The sequence below is a fragment of the Gymnoscopelus braueri genome (genome assembly GCF_963280865.1).
Source record: "Gymnoscopelus braueri genome assembly, chromosome: 6".
In the NCBI taxonomy this organism is placed as follows: domain Eukaryota; kingdom Metazoa; phylum Chordata; class Actinopteri; order Myctophiformes; family Myctophidae; genus Gymnoscopelus; species Gymnoscopelus braueri.
The window spans coordinates 43,153,593-43,168,749 of record NC_137607.1 but is presented as its reverse complement, the minus strand read 5'-3'; the positions used below and the strand labels follow the sequence as shown (position 1 = coordinate 43,168,749).

Below are 15,157 nucleotides of genomic sequence, written 5' to 3'. Positions count from 1 at the left end.
AGAGACTGATAAATCACCTCCAGCTTGGCACCGCCTGGTGCTTCCCTGACCTCCTCATAGGGAGTCAAGGGGTCATGAACTGACCGCAGATGTGTCTGTCTGTCTGTCTGTCTGTCTGTCTGTCTGTCTGTCTGTCTGTCTGTCTGTCTGTCTGTCTGTATGTCTGTCATTCACTACTGTCCATTCATTGACCTTAATTTCTTAGTTAACTACTTAAGCCCTGTATATAGTTTATCGTACAACAAAATTGAAACTGAGCCAAAGCTCACAACGTGTCACAATGTGACGCATTGTGAGCTATTTTAATACACACAGTTTCAACCAGTTCTCTATTTAGCCTGATGTGATTTTAATGCCTTATTTCACTGTAATTATTCTTGACTTCACCATGTAACTTTTTAGTTTTTGACCAATCTTTATGGCAGAGTATGATAATACGGTGCAATATAACTTACACAATTGCTGTGATTTTATTTGGTCTCCCTGCTCTTCTATGGAGACATTTCGATCCTGTGGTCTGGTTTGACCACTACTGGTTGACAAGTGATTTCTCCCCTGAGCAAGCAGGCAGGCTCTATAAGCCCAGTGGTAAAAATGTCAGCAATTGTGTTGGGGACCCGGGTTTGAAACCAGCTTTATAGAATGTACCTTTAATGCAATTTCTGTCATTATTACTTACTGTAGCTAGATGAGATAAACGTGGGTCATCCGATCTTCAAGGAATATCGTCTACATTTGAAATGTCAAATGTTTGCATGCAGATCTTTCTGCGTGTGGCAGAGGAGACGGGAGTGGATGCAGAACCGGCACAGAGCCCAGAACACGCCAGCACATCCCAGGGACAGGAGCATCCGGCTGGGCAGAGAGCTCGGAGAGAGGTGACCGAAGAACCAGAGCCTGGTACGTACGCACACACACTCACTCTCACACACACACGCATGCGCACGCACACGCACACACACACACACACACACACACACACACACACACACACACACACACACACACACACACACACACACACACACACACACACACACTCTTACCACTGAATGGCACTACTCCATGTGTTTCCATTTCTTTATTTTTATTTTTATTTCTACACTGCTGCCAGGAAGGAAAAGACTTCACAAGAAAGGTACCTTTAGTGTCACATGAGCACTTCTAACCTGCCCAAAAAAAAGAAATCATCACCATCATTCTGAAACATCTATAACTAACCAATGTCCCATGTCTCCTCCAATCTTGGCCTACCTCCTTTGCTATGGTCTGGGTCTTTCCTAATCTAGAGCCCCAGGAGACAGACCCGCTGAGCGGGGATGGACATGGCGGAGCCCCCCTGACTGGATGGTGGTTGACTTGGCAGCAGTTACGAGCTCTATTCATCAAGCGCTGGCTGTATGCTCGACGCAGTCGCAGGGGATTTTTTGCTCAGGTAGGAAACGCTAACAACAAGAGTTCTACCAAACAAAGTCTTTCTCCAAACATACCTGCCCACTGTTATGTGTAAAAAGTGTGCAAGAAAAGATACAAGACAGCTAAATGACTGGATGCACAGATCTGTATACTGTATATAAAATATGTGGCCAATATAAAATATTGGCCAAATGGTCAAATATTACATAAGAAAGAGGGGGAAAAAACACCTTGCAACACAAAGCGTTGTGAGCTTGTAGATCGGCTATTTTCACAATAATTATCTGTGGAAACGAGTCAAACTAAATATAATGCCTCAACTCCTACAATTCCAAGTGCTTGTCAGGGTGGAAAAATATGATTATTTTGGGGGGTTGCGGCCTGAAAACACTGCTGCATCAGAATGAGCTGTGACTCCATGTTGTCCTGTATCAGTGAGCTGTGACTCCATGTTGTCCTGAATGATATCAGAATGAGCTGTGACTCCATGTTGTCCTGTATCAGAGTGAGCTGTGACTCCATGTTGTCCTGTATCAGAGTGAGCTGTGACTCCATGTTGTCCTGTATCAGAGTGAGCTGTGACTCCATGTTGTCCTGTATCGAATGAATGAATGAATGAATGATTTATTTTCGTGTCCGGCTGCTTTTCACAGCCCATCCCTTACGGGATTATTCAGACACATTAAACAATATTTCCAGTGCCAACATGCTGACACAAAAAAGAAATAAAATAATAAATAATACATAATAAACCAAATCAATAATTACACATCAGAATTACAATTTAGTTATCTAATTTTCAAACTAGAGAGTGGAGGGCAAGAGGGAGAGAGAGAGAGAGAGAGAGAAATTGAGAGAGAGAAAAGAACACCAAGAGAATGAACAGAAGACAGACTTGAATGTTTAGCTTGGACAATACTGTGAACTCAAATATTGTATTTTCAATACAAGAACTCAAGGATTAGGGGTGAGAACACGTTGGTATGATCCATCACAGTGTAACTATGCATAAGTTGCATGTTTTCAGCGCTGCTGACCATGTTTGACCATGTATCAGTGAGCTGTGACTCCATGTTGTCCTGTATCAGTGAGTGAGCTGTGACTCCATGTTGTCCTGTATCAGTGAGCTGTGACTCCATGTTGTCCTGTATCAGTGAGCTGTGACTCCATGTTGTCCTGTATCAGAGTGAGCTGTGACTCCATGTTGTCCTGTATCAGAGTGAGCTGTGACTCCATGTTGTCCTGTATGATATCAGAGTGAGCTGTGACTCCATTTTGTCCTGTATCAGAGTGAGCTGTGACTCCATGTAGTCCTGTATCAGTGAGCTGTGGCTCCATGTTGTCCTGTATCAGAGTGAGCTGTGACTCCATGTTGTCCTGTATCAGTGAGCTGTGACTCCATGTTGTCCTGTATCAGTGAGCTGTGACTCCATGTTGTCCTGTATCAGTGAGCTGTGACTCCATGTTGTCCTGTATCAGTGAGCTGTGACTCCATGTTGTCCTGTATCAGTGAGCTGTGACTCCATGTTGTTGTCCTGTATCATTGAGCTGTGACTCCATGTTGTTGTCCTGTATCATTGAGCTGTGACTCCATGTTGTTGTCCTGTATCATTGAGCTGTGACTCCATGTTGTTGTCCTGTATCATTGAGATGTGACTCCATGTTGTTGTCCTGTATCATTGAGCTGTGACTCCATGTTGTTGTCCTGTATCATTGAGCTGTGACTCCATGTTGTTGTCCTGTATCAGTGAGCTGTGACTCCATGTTGTTGTCCTGTATCAGTGTGAGCTGTGACTCCATGTTGTTGTCCTGTATCAGTGAGCTGTGACTCCATGTTGTTGTCCTGTATCAGTGAGCTGTAACTTCACGTTGCTGTCCTACAGATTGTCCTACCTGCTGTCTTCGTGTTGGTGGCTCTGCTCTTCAGCCTCATCGTTCCCCCGTTTGGGAAGTACCCCGCCCTGAAGCTTCAACCACGGATGTATGGCGACCAGTACACCTTCTTCAGGTAGACACAATGCCTTGCCAAAAAGATCACATCACGATGTGACACGTTGTGAGCTTGTATATTGTCTATTTTCGCTCGACACCGTCATATGATAATGTTTAAAATATATTTTTTTTTTTATGAATGACAACAAACGTCTGGTTTTATGCAGTGTTGGAAGAAGTACTGAAATGTTTTACTTAAGTAAAAGTATTAATACCACAAGGTAGAAATACACTTGTTACAAGTGAAAGTCCGGTATTCAAAATTTACTTGTGGCATCAAAATGTGTTTAAAGTACGTGGAGTAAAAGTACAATATTTGGTTCTGAGATGTAGTGTAGTAGAAGTAAAAGTATTGAAAATGTGGAAGTACTCCAGCAAAGTAAAAAAATACCTCAACATTGTACTTAAGTACAGTACTTCTTGAGTACATGTACTTAGTTACTTTCTACCATTGGTTTTATGTTGTAGTAACGATGCCCCAGGGAATCCTGCAATAGAGAGCCTGCTGGAAGCGCTACTGGACAGGCCTGGCTTTGGAACTCACTGCATGGAGAAAGACAACAGCACGTAAGACCAAGAATGACAAAGAGAACCGCACAAAAATTTTATTAGGCAAAAGAATGTAAAATAACACAGTTACATTTATAATACTTTTGTTTAAAAGGTCCGACCAAAAAAGTCCTTGCGGTCTTGTTTCCGTTGGGGTCCTTGAATTAATTTCATAGACATATATAATAGCAACCAAACAGTTCAAATCAACATAAAAAACAGAGAAAAAATACCACTATGTACAAAAAAAGCATCATGAAAAATAAAATAAAAGTATATACAAAAAAAGGGGGGATGGGGGTCATCTGTCTACAGGGAAACTGGTACTACCTCCTCTTATGGCCTCCAGAAAGATGAGTTTTTAGGGCTGTTTTGAATGAGCCCAACGAACTGCATTTTTGAGGGATGGGGTTAGGCTATTCCATATCTCGGTGGCCGTGGTGTAGAAGGAGAATTTGCCCATGCTGGGTTTACTAGTGAAAACAATCACAGCAACTTTATTGTCACATCACAGTTTTACAGGTGTAAAGAAGTGGGTGAAATCCTTTTTTTTGTGCAAGCTCCATTAGTCATAGTTTTCAGGAACGGGGGGGGGGGGGAGAGAGGGAGAGCAAGGAGACAACATACTGTAGAAAAGAAACGGGTCAAAAGACAAATCTAAAATCTAATTTATAGCATAAAAAGTAGCAGGTTAGACATAAGGTGAAAAAAGTAGCAGTTATGTAGTACATGAGGTTAGACATAAAGTGAAAAAAGTAGCAGGTATGTAGTACATGAGGTTAGACATAAAGTGAAAAAGGTAGCAGGTATGTAGCACATGAGGTTAGACATAAAGTGAAAAAGGTAGCAGGTATGTAGTACATGAGGTTAGACATAAAGTGAAAAAGGTAGCAGGTATGTAGTACAAGAGGTTAGACACAAAGTGCAGGTTAAAAAGACAGCAGCAGGTGCAGTACATGAGGTACAGCACTAGAAAGATTTGGTAGGGTCACATAGGAAGATAGTCCGCATAAGGTAAATTCAACATAGTAAATCCACATAGGAAGGTCAGAACATCACTTTCATCAGTTCTACCTAAAAACTTCAGTGCATCCAAGTTCAACTTATTTTAAAGCTAAAGTTTCTTGACAAGTAAAACACTGTAAAAGTAATACACTTCTGCAGCTACCATCAACGTGTACGTGTCGAGACAGTGAAATATTCCATTGTGACTTGGAGCTTAGCGATTATGTTTCCCAGCTACAATATCGCCTCTGTCGAGTGGAAACCTCATATGTCCAAAAATAGCAAAAATAGCAAAAGCAGCAGATCTACAAACTCAAAACGCGCCGCGTTTCGCGCTACGTTTCGAGCTTGTGGATCTGCTACTTTTGTGTGACGCTGTAGTACGATCAAGTAGGGCATTCATTTACAAGAAACTATATGGAAATAGGAGGTCTCTGCCCAACAACCACAATATAATGTTTCCCTGCAGGGATCCGCAGTGCGAGGTGGTGCGGGGAGGCATGTTCATGCGTCCTCAGGTCCCCTACACCACCTGGCAGATGTTCAACAGAGGCAACTGGAGTAAGGAACAGCCATCTCCGGACTGCCTGTGTAGCACCGAGGAGGTGCGCAGGATGCTGCCTGACTGCCCCCTGGGGGCCGGAGGACTGCCGCCTCCACAGGTCAGCATTATAAGACCACCTTATTAAAAGGATTCTAGGTAACTTTAAGCCTAAATTAAAAAATATTTATATATATATATTTTGCATTTTTTCCCCTCTATCAGCCACTATATAATGATGCTGGGGTGTTTTCCTGCATTGAAACACAGTCCTCTTTCTGAAATCCGTATTTTCCCTACTATTTATGTTTTGACATCCGGGTGTCCGGGACGTAAATGAAACACACGCATGTGCGCGTCCGTGCGCGTCCGTGTCCGTGTAGCGAGTTCGAGTGAAACCGAATGGAACCGAGTGCAGCCGACAAAAATGGAACGGCAGCCATTGTTTTCTCTGCGGTGTTTTGAATGGGTTCATTAAATAGTTTTTAACTAATGTGACAGTGTCTGAAATAATGTGCCACATGTACTGTAGGGCAGTGGTTATCATCGGTCCTTGTAGGGGTTTCAAGCTAAATGATTGATAGTTAGGAACAAAATGGACCCTTACAGGTATGTAACTCCAAATGGAACCATTTGTACAGAGTTATGGGGGTCCATGACATACCAAACTGGGGGTTCTTGAACTTAAAAGGTATTTTTTTGTCCTCAGATTTTAAGCTTGATTTGTCATACATAGAAATATGAAAATAGTTGAAGAAGATAGTATACTTATTTCAATGTTGTTAAACCCGAAATCAAGAACATGACAAAAAGCATGTCAAAGATCTGTGTTATCTCACAACTCTCACAGCAGTTACTAGTTTAAGGACAAATTATAACTAATTAGTGATCCTAAAATCTGTAATATTGAGTGGATTCTTCGCCATTTAAACTTGTTTAATATGAAAGAAAGAAAATAAACAATTTTCTTGATTTGTGTGATTTCATGTTTGGCTACTTGCGGCACATTCTACTATCAGACCCTGTCACAAATAGGTTTGGCGCATGGTGTTTTGAAACAAGAAATACCCACTCATCACAGGCATCAAGGTTGTGTGTTTCATATGAACATGCATTGTGTGTGCAGGTAGACTAGTGGCTACACGTCTACAGATATCCAATGAATGCAAATTGGCATTGCAACTTTTGAATCTTTTATATTGTATTGCTGTATAGTATGAGTATTTTTGAGTGCCTTTGTCACCCTTTTCCTGAACCAAAACATGTATAACAGATGTATGTCTGTTGCTAATTTGTTTGTTTGTTTGTTTGTTTTCAGATGAAGAGGCTGACAGGTGACATTCTGCAGAATATGACTGGTCAGAACATCTCTGACTATCTGGTTAAAACCTACCCTCAGATCCTCAAGAAAAGGTGCGTCTCAATGAAAGTCAATACAGCACACGTGCAGTCTGTAGTGCCCATGAGCAAACCATTGTTAGTTTAGCATCTGTTACTTAACTTTTTGACATTATGGATTCAAAGCACTAGGACTAGGATTACACGTGTGTGTGGGATTGGGAATTGACATAACAACTAAACTAAACTAATTTATGAGAAAATGTATAAAAAATGTAGAAAGATTTCTTGAGACTCACCCTCTCATCTCTTAACTTTCACAGTCTGAAGACCAAGAAATGGGTGAATGAATTCCGGTAAGTGTGTGTGTGTGTGTGTGTGTGTGTGTGTGTGTGTGTGTGTGTGTGTGTGTGTGTGTGTGTGTGTGTGTGTGTGTGTGTGTGTGTGTGTGTGTGTGTGTGTGTGTGTGTGTGTGTGTGTGTGCTTGCGTGCTTGCGTGCTTGTGCGTGAACCACTGCTTTATCCAACTGCTGATTGATTGATTGAATACTTTATTTAGAAGTTTGTAGAAAAAAGCACATGAAAGGTCAACTAGAAAAAAGCACATGTTGTGTGTTGCAGATACGGTGGTTTCTCCCTAGGGGGCAGCGCCACACAGACCATAGCCCAGGTGCATCTCATCCAGGACTCTGTCACCTCGATCAGAAGCCGATACTCAGTCACGGAGGTACAGTAGGAGACTGTAGATGCTGCCTGCATCAGTGTTTAGGATGTTTGTGTGAGAGCGCATTCTGACTGTTGCTTTGATTTCTTTACAGAACAGCTCACTGGATCACCTGCTGGATCGCCTCCCAGAGTTTCTAGGGGGATTAAACAGTCAGAATAATGTGAAGGTATAAGTAATATGTTAATGTGTGCACATGTGTTAAAGTGCAATGTGTGTGGGTATAAGTACAGCATATCATCACTGTCGTGCAGAAACCTTTTTATCTGTTTTTAGTAAATTAATGCCCTACAAGAGTGTCACATAATAATAGCTAAAATTGCAATCTGCAATCTCAGGTAATTTAGCTATTTTTGTATTTAAATAATAACTACCGGTACATCCATAGATCCACAGGTTCCTTTTTCCCCATTTCCTGAAAAGTAACGATTTTGGACATACAAGGTTTACACCGACAGCGACCGTTATGCTTTTTTTATTTCTATGTGTGCGTGTGTGTTGTCTTCAGTCTCTTGTTGTCTCTGCTGTCATCAGGTGTGGTACAACAACAAAGGCTGGCACGCCATGGTGTCGTTTGTTAACGTGATGAACAACGGGCTCCTGAGGGCCAGTCTGCCTCCAGGGTCCGACAGGAGGTCCTACGGGATCACAGCGTACAACCACCCCCTCAACCTCACCAAGGAACAACTCACTGAGATAGCCATGTAAGTGCACTGCCAGTGGTGAAGTCAATGGCCCCGATTCATAATGAGGGTCGTAAATATGGGGTAAATAAAGTTCGTAAAGGCCGGTCGTATTTTGGTAGTCACAAAAGGCGGCTTTCCATATACATGGACTTACCTAGCCCCACCCCACACCGCCCACCACAGCGACGGTTTCCACTACAATGAAGTTGGTAGAGTGGTGTGTAAGTGGTACTAAACTGGTGCCTAAAAAGTACCCAGTCTTGGGTAGGTCTGAGCTGGGCTAAGCGGGGCTAAAGCTGTGCTGCTACTGATTGGTCGGCTCACAGCTGTGTCTGTCCACTCAGGTCTCTGTAAAATGTAAACACTACGGTAGCAGTGTTGCCATGTCCACTTATTATAAGCGACATTGGGCTTATTTTTCTGTAAAGTTGCTTGTAAATATTGGTAGTACTTTTACTCCACTACAATTATCTGAAAACGTATTAGTTACTAGTTACTTTTCAGATATAAATGATTACATTATAAAACATACATTAACCACTTAACCCCTATTTTATACCTAGGCTATTTGAAAATAGCCGATCTACAAGCTCACAACGCATCGCATCATTGTAGATCTGCTATTTTCAAACATTTTAGTACTTACTTTTGGTACCTTAAGTACATTTTGATACCAATAGTTTTTGTACTTTTACTCAAGTAATTCCAGACTTTCACTTGTAGAGTGCTTCTACGTTGCAGTATTGATACTTTTACTTAAGTAAAACATTTGAGTACTTTTTCCACCATTGCTTGTTTCTAAAATGTAGTTGATTATTTGGGGCTTGTTTCATATGTTGTTGAAACCAGTGGTTCTTAAACATTTTCATGTCAAGGACCCCCAAATTAATATGTATTTGTCAACATTATATATGTATATATTTTTTTTAAATAGCAGATGCACACACTCACAATGCGTCGCATCGCTACACGTTGTGAGTTTGTAGATCTGCTATTTTCAAATAGCCGTAGATAGTCGCTTCTTTTGGGATTGTTTTCATAGACCTGATTGCTTATTTTTTTCTGCTAAACCTGGCAACAATGAATGTGCGACAATACACGCTAATAATGTTTTTTATATAAGTGATGGCAACGTGTTTAGACACCACACAGGTCTTCCCAACAATAGCGAAGATTAAAGTCAGGGTGAACATGGCCAAATAATAACTTAAGAGCCAAACTAGCTCTGAGGAAACACGCTAGCATTTAGGCTAACCCTGTAGCCTGAGGCTAAGTTGGTGTGTTAAAGAAAGGGGCGTTGATTTCCTTCGGGAGGGGAGGGGAGGGGAGGGTGGGGATTTTGCGAGTGGGGACTTTTGTGCAATGGAAACGCAAGACATTTTGAAGCGGTGCGGTGCGGTTCTGGACTGTACTGGACAGTGTCGTGCTTAAGCTGTGATGGAAAAGGGGCTAAACGGACGTGCAATTCCCAAAGGGGTTCGTATATCACAGAGACGTGCGTACAACCAGTGCGTATGACCAGGTGTGATGATTTACTCTGGAAGGCTGCGTCCAACAGCATCCAACTTTAACGTCACCGTGCTGAACCGTGCTAAACAGCGTTGCCATGTCCGCTTATTATAAGCGAATTTGGGCTTATTTTTCTGTAAAGTTGCTTGTAAATATTGGTAGCTGTGGGGTGCGGTTTTTTGGGCTTGTTTCTAAAGTGTAGTTGGTTATTTGGGCTTGCTTCACAATTGTTCAATTGTTTTAACAGGTGGTTCTCAAATATTTTTATGTCATGGACCCCCAAGTTAATATGTATGCTAATTTATCCCTATAAGCCCCATCTGAACATGTTTTGTGCCAGCTGGAGGCAGATTTGTGTTGTTAGAATGTTAAAAAAATCTTCCAAATATTCCACATTTTATTACAAGATCTTTTTTTTAAATAGCAGATCTGCAAGCTCACAACGGTTTAATTACAGTGCTTATAATGGCCTAAGTGCCAGTTGCTTCTTTTGGGCTTGTTTTCCTAGACCTGGTTGCTTATTTCTCTCACAACATCTGGCAACGCTGATGAAAGTTTGAAGTTCAACTCCGCCTCGTCCAAAGCTAACAGATGCGGTGTCGCATCGCCTTGACAACGTACTGTTCTGTCTGGAAGCGGATCACATAATAAATGCTTTCATGTGTAATGAGAATAAAGAAGTTTACAAGGTTTAACCCCATTACCAAATAAAAGGCTAATAAAACGTGGAAAGGATATTATATAAGCGAGCCTTTTCTAATGAACATAGCGCACCTTTACCGAGGTACAAAGATGATGTTGAAAATAAATCCAGGGCATACAAGTGAACGCTTCTATCCGATTATGGACCTGAGCTTATTGATTAAATTAGTTAATTTTGGATATCACTGTCCTACGTCGGAATGGGGAATGGATCATCTTCTGGACACAGCTTTCATCCACTTTAGTTTCCTCATCAGATGGTAATATTTATTAGGCTGTTGTGTGTGGCGTTCATGTGATCAATATACAGTAGCCTACAGTCGGCTTTACAAATTAATACCGCGGCACGGACACTGATGCAAGTCAGTCCCTCCGCAGTTTCATTAAGGCATCATAGCCTATTTTCATTATTACGTGACACACGCTGAGATGACCCGCTGGCAAACACAGCTCTAAATGCAACTCATAGCCTAGAAAATAAATAAAAAGCGGTGGAATCTACATCATGTCTATATTATGCATAGGCTACAAGCAATACATCGTTTGACATTTATTTTTTATTTTTTATATATATGTGTTGACAAATGTTGGGCACATATATATTTTATTTGAGGTTTGCCACTGTTGTAATTGATTTTGGCATGAAGAATAAAGCATTCTAAAGACATACGCACATTTCAGCCCTGGTAAGACAGCCTCTGGGCTGACCTGAGAACGTACGCACCTGACGCACAAAACACAGAACAAAAAACTTTTATGAATCCGACTGCAGGTGTAGGATTTGTCCTAAATGCCGGTACGTACAAAATATGGTCGTAAATCCCTTTATGAATCCGGGCCAATAACTCTACTGGTCACTGCTTGTACTACAAAGACACAGTTTTACATAAACCTACTCAGTGGAAGATAATGGTGGAAGAATTACCTTGTTTTTGTACTCTATATCTAGTGAATGTGTTCTATGTTGACCCTAGTTGTATTAGTATTAAAGACTGTAACAGTACAGTAAACTCTGGACCCTTACTTTTCAATTTTTCCACTTTCAGAGTTAGTTTAATACTCCAGATCTTGCTATGTAGTTGGTAGAGATTGAGTCCAGTGTCTTAACGTCTGTCTTTGTGTGTCTCAGGATGACCACGTCAGTGGACGTGTTGGTGTCCATCTGTGTGATCTTCGCCATGTCCTTCGTCCCGGCCAGCTTCGTCCTCTTCCTGATCGAGGAGCGCGTCAGCAAAGCCAAACACCTGCAGTTTGTCAGCGGGGTCAAACCCATCCTCTACTGGCTGGCCAACTTCACCTGGGACATGGTACGCAACGCTTTGATTGACAAGCTCGTACACCAATCAGACGAGGTACATTTCTCTCTAGAGAGAGAGAGAGAGATCAACCAGGTGCTCAATGGACATAAAAGTTGAGTTAAAAACGTAGATTGGTGCTTCTAGGATCAACGGGAGCCAAAACTTGAAAAATAGGAAAGATCCAAGCACTCAAAAAATTACGGTGGAGAGGGAGTAAAATCAAGGTACTTTATTGTCTACAAAATGTTTAAAGCCAACATGTTTCGACCAGCACCTGGTCTCTCTATTTTACAAAGACAGCTGGCAGATACTTATTTTCACCTGACAGTGAGATGTTTCACCAGGAGAGTGTAACGCATGCAGACTCACGCTATCTTGCCCAGTTCCCCTCCCAGCTGAACCGGTGCCAAGACCAAGCTGGTGGCAGTGCCTTTGCTGGAATTTGAACCCGGGTCGCACCATTTTTGTTGTCCAGCTCTTGTCGAGTAGTGGCTGTGTTACAAGATATGAATTAGGGAGGCACTAGTGGGATTCAAGCCTTAACCCATTAAAACTGGTAAAGCATCTGTGTCATTTTAGATGTTAGCGTTGGCTATTCAAAAATAGCAGACAAGCTCACAGCGCATCACTTCGTGCCACGCTGCAAGCTTGTACATCTGCTATTTTTGAATTTTTTGAGAAATACATTTTATTTTGATATAAATGCTCTCTTCTGGGGGTCCCTGGTACAAAACATTTTCAGATGGGGGGGGTCCGCGGCCAAATACATATCATTTTGGGGGTCCTCCTTTGCAGGAAAAAGTTTGAGAACTACTGATTTAGAAGGCCTTTGTAGAATCGGGCTCAGGTCTTAATGGTAAACAAAATCAATGATGTTGGTTTATCAGTGTGATGGTTGTCTGTTTGTGTTCCAGTTGAACTACACGGTTCCAGCCACCATGGTGGTGCTGATCTTCATAGCGTTCCAGCAGCAATCGTACGTCTCAGAGAAAAATCTGCCTGCCCTGGTTCTGCTGCTGCTTCTGTACGGGTGAGGAGAGCTGCCACAATCTCTGAATGCTATATAGAGTCTGGAACTACACATCCCGAAAGCTGAGAACGGAAGCTGTCATCTTCAGTCATTTCTGTTAACCAAAATATATTTTTAAATGTCTTTAAAAAATGTTTTAGAATGTCCATTTCTGATAAGCAGCAAGCTATATATGCCTCGATTGTTTTGATTTATATTAGGACAAATTTGCGCGACTGTAAAGATGAAACGGAAGCGGGGAGGAGGCGTCACATCCGCTTTATCCTCTTTATCCACGGATGATGCTTGTTTCTGATTGGCCAGAGGGTGTTCATTATCATCTGATAACCCCTCCCCTTTGACCTAGCGGCCCGATCACTGTTCTAAATGAATACGCAAAAAAAAAGAAAAAAGAAGGTACTTTATTATCTGTTATATTAAGCTCACAATAGCTACAAGCTTTCCTTATAAACAACATGGTTTTCAATATAACTTTCAGCATTTGTGGGGGACATAAATCGTATGTGTTGATATGTTTTTGTGTACTGTATGTGTGTGTCAAAGAAGAGACTATACCGAGTTGGGTAACACTTTACTTAAAGGTCGGGTCTATAATGCATTATAATGCGCTTATAAGGCATTATAACACTCGTTATAAATGTTTATAATCATGAATGACAATTTATAACAATATTTGTAACGTATTATAAGTAGTGGTCATAATGCATTATAAGCTCAGTGGAACAGCACATTATAACTACCTTAACTTAGTTAGTTAGGAAGTCTGTGTTATAAGTTGTTATGCATAATTACAAACACTTATAAAGAGTGTTATGAAGCATTATAACTGCATTATAATGTATCATAGACTGGATCTTTATATAAAGTCTTACCCCAAAGGGTTCCTCTTTTCGGTGTAATGTACTGTTTAATGTAATGCCTAAAATAGGGACATCAGGTTGAATTGTGGATCAGTGATGCTTGAAGAGAAGCGGTGAGTTGATGATAATAATGTGATAATGATGTGTTCCAGGTGGTCCATCACTCCCCTCATGTACCCAGCATCCTTTCTGTTCAGCGTTCCCAGCACAGCCTACGTGTTTCTGACCTCCATCAACCTCTTCATCGGAATCAACGGCAGCATCGCCACCTTCGTCCTGGAGCTGTTCGTAGACGAGGTACGTGAGATCACTTCCTGTTTGTAGACCAGGTAGATGAGCTTCCTCCTAACTGTGCCCAAAAACAGAGATGGGAATTTACTGATTTGTTGGTTTTTCAACATCCTCAAAGGTCTGGGAAAGGCAGAAAAAAGTTTTGGAAATATGAATTCCTGTTGTATGTATAGTTTTATTTTAATAAGATACAAAACCGCAGTCATTGCACTTATTCATTGTCTTGACCATGTACAAGTAAGATAGGTCATGAAGAGTTGTGCCTGCATTTTACTAAAAACATGTATAAATATATTATGTATTTATTATATTCTTCAAATTAGTTCTTGTAATGGCTCAGTGTTAGCCTGATTATCAGCCTGAAGCTGCGTGGAGCTTCAGTCTGACATTAGCTTCAGTGTCCGCGATTACCAGGGGGAGGGGATTCAAATTTCCCTAAACCAATCACAAGAGATCCACGGATCCGCCTACATCTGACGTCATCGCACAGCTTGTTTTAGCAGATATTCACTGATTGGCTTGTCGTTAGACCACCCCCACCTCGGACTCTGATTTGACAGGTTTTTCTTCGACCGTGAAAAGCCATTGGCTCACATTATGACACCAGACCAAGAGGAGCTCACTCAGAGAGTGGGCGGGGTCTATGGTCTGGAACCAGGCTAGCTCAGTGTCACAGTTGCTTTAGGGCTGGTTGCACTCAATTGTGATATTTGAAATATTAAAGAGTTATTAGCTATAGCTCTTATTAAATTAATCCAGCATCTGCTGAGACTTTGGTTCCACGGTGGCTGGGGTGGGTCGGCTACATGTGATGGGGTGTTGTTAAAAACAGTATGTTTTCTCTCTAGTACCTCAACGAGGTGAACAGGATCCTGAAGAAAGTCTTCCTCATCTTCCCCCATTTCTGTCTGGGCCGAGGCCTCATCGACATGGCCAAGAACCAGGCCATGGCTGACGCCTTCCAGAGACTGGGTAAGTTAACTAATACCACTAGTACTAATACAACTTTGTGAAGTGACTGTGAGACTATTGCAGTAAGGCTGTATGTCGTTGCTGTTGGCCAGAAACCTCTTATCTCCATATTCTAACATTTTGTGTTTTTTCGTAAATGAACGCCCCTACTTGATCATACTACAGCTGCAGCGTCACACAAAAGTATCAAAAGTAGCAGATATAAAAGCTTGAAGCCCATTTTTTAAAACATGACTGCAGGAGA

At 41.6% G+C, this 15,157-nt stretch overlaps 1 protein-coding gene across 3 annotated transcripts in view; it reads left to right on the top strand.

Moving 5' to 3' along the window:
- abca7 (ATP-binding cassette, sub-family A (ABC1), member 7) overlaps positions 1–15,157 on the top strand; it is a 55,556-nt gene that overhangs the window by 30,159 nt on the left and 10,240 nt on the right. For all 3 annotated transcript variants that reach the window (XM_080431835.1, XM_080431834.1, XM_080431836.1), the window contains 14 exons: positions 762–900; positions 1,290–1,435; positions 3,300–3,424; positions 3,877–3,975; positions 5,432–5,624; positions 6,822–6,916; positions 7,165–7,197; positions 7,463–7,568; positions 7,660–7,734; positions 8,100–8,269; positions 11,592–11,769; positions 12,675–12,790; positions 13,803–13,947; positions 14,790–14,913. In XM_080431835.1, the coding sequence (XP_080287961.1) occupies positions 762–900; positions 1,290–1,435; positions 3,300–3,424; positions 3,877–3,975; positions 5,432–5,624; positions 6,822–6,916; positions 7,165–7,197; positions 7,463–7,568; positions 7,660–7,734; positions 8,100–8,269; positions 11,592–11,769; positions 12,675–12,790; positions 13,803–13,947; positions 14,790–14,913 (1,744 nt within the window). The remainder of the gene's footprint in view (positions 1–761; positions 901–1,289; positions 1,436–3,299; positions 3,425–3,876; positions 3,976–5,431; positions 5,625–6,821; positions 6,917–7,164; positions 7,198–7,462; positions 7,569–7,659; positions 7,735–8,099; positions 8,270–11,591; positions 11,770–12,674; positions 12,791–13,802; positions 13,948–14,789; positions 14,914–15,157) is intronic.